Below are 4,365 nucleotides of genomic sequence, written 5' to 3' on the forward strand. Positions count from 1 at the left end.
TGGGAGAGGGTAAATAAACACTTAACATAAGTAACATACAAAATAAAAAAAATGTTCAGTTAAACAAAGTGTCAGGCGGGCGGGACTAGCGCGGTTCGAGTGCGGCCGCGCTAGTGAAATAGTGTACTTCGCCATATGCACGGTCACTAGCGCGGCCATTAGCGCGGTCATAGCGTGGGCGCGCTACTGGGTGAGATGCTGAGGTAGAATGTTTGCCCATATGCACGGTTGGTAGCGCGGGCGCACTCCTGGGCTCAAAATGTTTCCATTTTTTTACCTGTTCCTTCCGCGTCCGATGGACTTATCACTTGCCCAAGCTCACCTACATTGGTTAGTACTTACAAAAATCAAAATTAACAAATACTAACTATACTAAAGTCACTACGCATTGGGTTGCCTCCCAACCAGCGCCTTAGTTAATGTCATGGCATGACAGCTACAACAAATCAATGGGTTGCCTCACATGCAGAGCCTGATTTAACGCCGTGGCACGACGTAAATAAGTGCACTTAAGGCTCGCTCGACCTCTGAGGTTCAGTCAGATGGATCACTGACACTTCCTTTGGTTCATCCATGCCCACATATGGTTTCAATCTTTGCCGATTGACTCTAAATGTATGAGAGTCTTTCTCTAAGGCAATCTCTATGGAACCTGAAGGGAATACTTCGATCACTCGGAATGGTCCAGACCATCGTGACTTGAGTTTACCCGGAAATAGCCTTAATCTTGAGTTATAAAGCAACACCATGTCTCCCGGATTGAAATTTTGCTCAACAATGTTCTTGTCGTGCAACCTCTTCATTATCTCCTTGTACAACCTCGTGTTCTCGAAAGCAAGAAATCGAAACTCGTCTAGCTCATGCAATTCTGTGACTCTATTTGCTCCCGCAGCCTCAATGTCCAGATTTAGCTGTTTCATTGCGCACCAAGCTCTATGTTCTAGTTCCACTAGCAAGTGACAAGCTTTCCCGAACACCAACTTGTATGGTGACATACCAATTGGTGTTTTGAAAGCAGTTCTGTAGGCCCAGAGTGCATTATCTAGCTTTTTCGCCCAATCAATTCTTATGGCATTCACAGTCTTGGTCAGTACACTCTTTATCTCTTTATTAGACACTTCGACTTGTCCATTGGTCTGAGGATGATATGGTGTTGCCACCTTGTGGCGCAAATCGTACTTTGCTAGCAATTTCTCGAAGGCTCGATTGCAGAAGTGAGTGCCTCCATCACTGATAATAGCTCTCGGGGTCCCAAAATGGGTGAATATATTCTTCTTCAAAAACCCCACCACCACTCTTGCATCATTGGTGGGGAGTGCTGCAGTTTCCACCCATTTGGACACGTAATCCACAACAACAAGTATGTACTTATTGCCAAAGGAACTGACGAAGGGGCCCATGAAGTCTATCCCTCATACATCGAACACTTCAACAACTTGAATTGGGTTCATGGTCATCTCATGGCGATGGGAAATGTTTCCGGTTCGCTGACATTCATTACAGCCCTTCACCCATTGATGTGCATCCTTATACACTGTTGGCTAGTAGAACCCAACTTCTAGCATTTTTGCTGTCGTCCAGACTCCTCCAAAATGCCTGCCATACGTCGATGTGTGACATACCTGCAAAACAGAAGATTGTTCTATCTTAGGGACAAACCTCCGGATTATATTGCAACACATATTCAAAACAGATAAGGTTCATCCCAGTAATATATGCGACAGTCACGATAAAACTTTTTCTTTTGCACAGAGGAAAGGTCATAGGGAACTATACCGCTTGCCAATTAATTTGCAAAGTCTGCATACCATGGCACTTCCTCAAGGCTTGTAGCGAGTAGCTGCTCATCTAGAAAGGTTTCCAGAATATTCTCTACTTCAACTGAGTTTTCAGCTCCTTCAAGTCGTGATAGATGATCAGCAACGTGGTTTTCTATGCCCTTACGGTCACGAATCTCCATGTCGAACTCTTGCAGTAACAGCACCCAATGAATCAGGCGTAGTTTGGACTCCTTCTTCTCAATCAAGTACTTGAGAGTTGCATGATCAGTATATACAATTACCTTAGAGCCAATCAGGTATGATCTGAACTTGTCGAATGCAAACACCACAGCCAATATCTCCTTTTCAGTTACAGTGTAGTTCAGCTAGGCTCCACTCAATGTTCTACTAGCATAGTAAATTGGGTGCATTAGCTTGTCTTTCCGCTATCCCAGAACTGCCCCCACTACATAGTCACTGGAGTCACACATGAGTTTGAATGGTTGCTCCCAGTCAGGGGCAACAATGATGGGTGTTGTGACTAGCCTGTTTTTCAACTCCTCGAATGCTACCTTGCAATCATCAGAAAACATGAAAGGGTGATCTTTTTCTAAAAACTTACAGAGAGGGTTGGCAATTTTTGAGAAGTCTTTTATGAATCTCAGGTAGAAATCGGCATGCCCGAGAAGCTCCTGATGCCTTGACTGGTGTGGGGGGTTGCAACTTTGCTATCACATCAACTTTAGCACAATCTACCTCGATTCCCTTGCTTGATACCCGGTGTCTGAATACTATGCCATCTTGTACCATGAAATGACACTTTTCCCAATTAAGTACCAGGTTAGACTCAATACATCTTTTCAACACTCGGGGTCAGATTTGTAAGGCACCCGTCGAATGAGTTTCCCACCACTGAGAAATCATCCATGAAAACCTCCATTATGTCTTCGACTATGTCAGTAAATATGGCCATCATGCACCTTTAGATTGTGGCGGGTGCATTGTATAGGCCAAAGGGCATCCTCCGAAAAGCATATATTCCATATGGACATGTGAAGGAGGTCTTCTCTTTGTCCTCTAGTGCAATGGAAATTTGGTTGTACCCTGAGTACCCATTCAGAAAATAGAAATGGGACCTCCCTACCAGTCTGTCAAGCATCTAATCAATGAAAGGAAGTGGGAAGTGGTCTTTCCGGGTGGGGTGGCCAAATTTAATTTCCTGTAATCCATACAAATTCTCTAGCCTATGATGGTTCTTGTAGAGATCAGCTCATTGTTACCATTTTTTACCACCGTTATACCACCCTTCTTAGAAACACATTGCACTGGGCTAACCCAGTTGCTGTCAAAGATGGGGAAAATGATTCTCGCATCCAACTACTTAATCACCTTTTTCTTCACGACTTCCTTCATGTTGGGGTTCAGCCTTCTTTGGTGCTCCCTGGAAGGTTTGTGCCCATCTTCCAATAGAATTTTATGCATACAATATGCTGGGTTGATCCCCTTAATGTTTGCCATGGGCCACCCAATAGTAGTATTGCACTCCTTGAGTACCTACAAAAGTTGTTGTGCCTGCACATCTAACAAACTAGATGAGATAATAACAGGTAATGTGGAGTTAGGTCATAGGAATGCATACCTGAGATGGGTGAGCAGTGGCTTCAACTCCAGCTTTGGTGGTTCTTCTATGGATGGCTTGGCTGAGGAGTTTCTCTGTTTTCTAAGTACAAGGGCTCGAATTCAAGTATTCTATCCCAAAACCCTCTGCCCTCTAAAGCCAGCACCCATTCACTTCATTTAAATTTATAAGACATACAGCAAGAGGATCCTCAATAGTCAATGTCTCATCATCCGCTTCCATAATTACATCCACGACATCAATAAGAGAACAATTGGCGAATTCACTTGGTCGCCTCATAGATTTCTACACGTTGAATGTTATCTCGTCATTGTTCAACCTCATCTTGAGCTCCAGTTTCACAATCAATGAGAACTCGCCCTGTAGCGAAGAACGACCTTCCCAAAATTATGGGAATTTCTTCATCCACCTTGCAATCTAATCTACAAGGAACACAAATTTCCCTACCTATATCAACACATCATCCAAGATACCATACGGTCTTTTTACAGTTCTGTCAGCCAGCTGCAATAATATAGACGTGGGTCTAACTCTTCCAATCCCCAACCACTTATAGATCGCCAGGGGCATAAGATTTATGCTAGTCCCCAAATCACAAAGTGCCTTAGCAAAAGCAAAGTTACCAATGGTGCAGGGAATTGTGAAACTCCCTGGGTCACACAACTTCTCAGCAACTGGTCTAGTCACCACAGCACTGCATGTCTGAGTTAAAGTCACTGTGGCCAAGTCTTGGAAATCGAATTTTCAAGATATCAAGTCCTTCATCATTTTTACATAACCAGGCATATCCTTCAAAGCATCAATCAATTGAATATTTACCTGGATTTGTTTCAGCATCTCCAAGAATTTCTTGTATTGTTCCTCTTTCTGGTATTTTGCCAGCCTCTGTGGGAAAGGTGTTGGAGGTCTCTTCTTCCCAATGATTTGTGTTTTCTCTTTGTCAGACACCACCTCAACTACCGATTC

At 43.6% G+C, this 4,365-nt stretch overlaps 1 protein-coding gene across 1 annotated transcript; it reads right to left on the bottom strand.

Annotated features, from left to right (window-relative positions):
- Positions 1 to 509: 509 nt before the first annotated feature.
- LOC142162734 (uncharacterized) lies at positions 510 to 920 on the bottom strand. The gene has a single exon (XM_075219367.1). The coding sequence runs from the start codon at positions 918 to 920 to the stop codon at positions 510 to 512; it is 411 nt and encodes a 136-aa protein (XP_075075468.1).
- Between the last annotated feature and the right edge of the window lie 3,445 nt (positions 921 to 4,365).

The sequence above is a fragment of the Nicotiana tabacum genome, chromosome 1 (assembly GCF_000715075.1).
Source record: "Nicotiana tabacum cultivar K326 chromosome 1, ASM71507v2, whole genome shotgun sequence".
Taxonomy (NCBI): Eukaryota; Viridiplantae; Streptophyta; class Magnoliopsida; order Solanales; family Solanaceae; genus Nicotiana; species Nicotiana tabacum.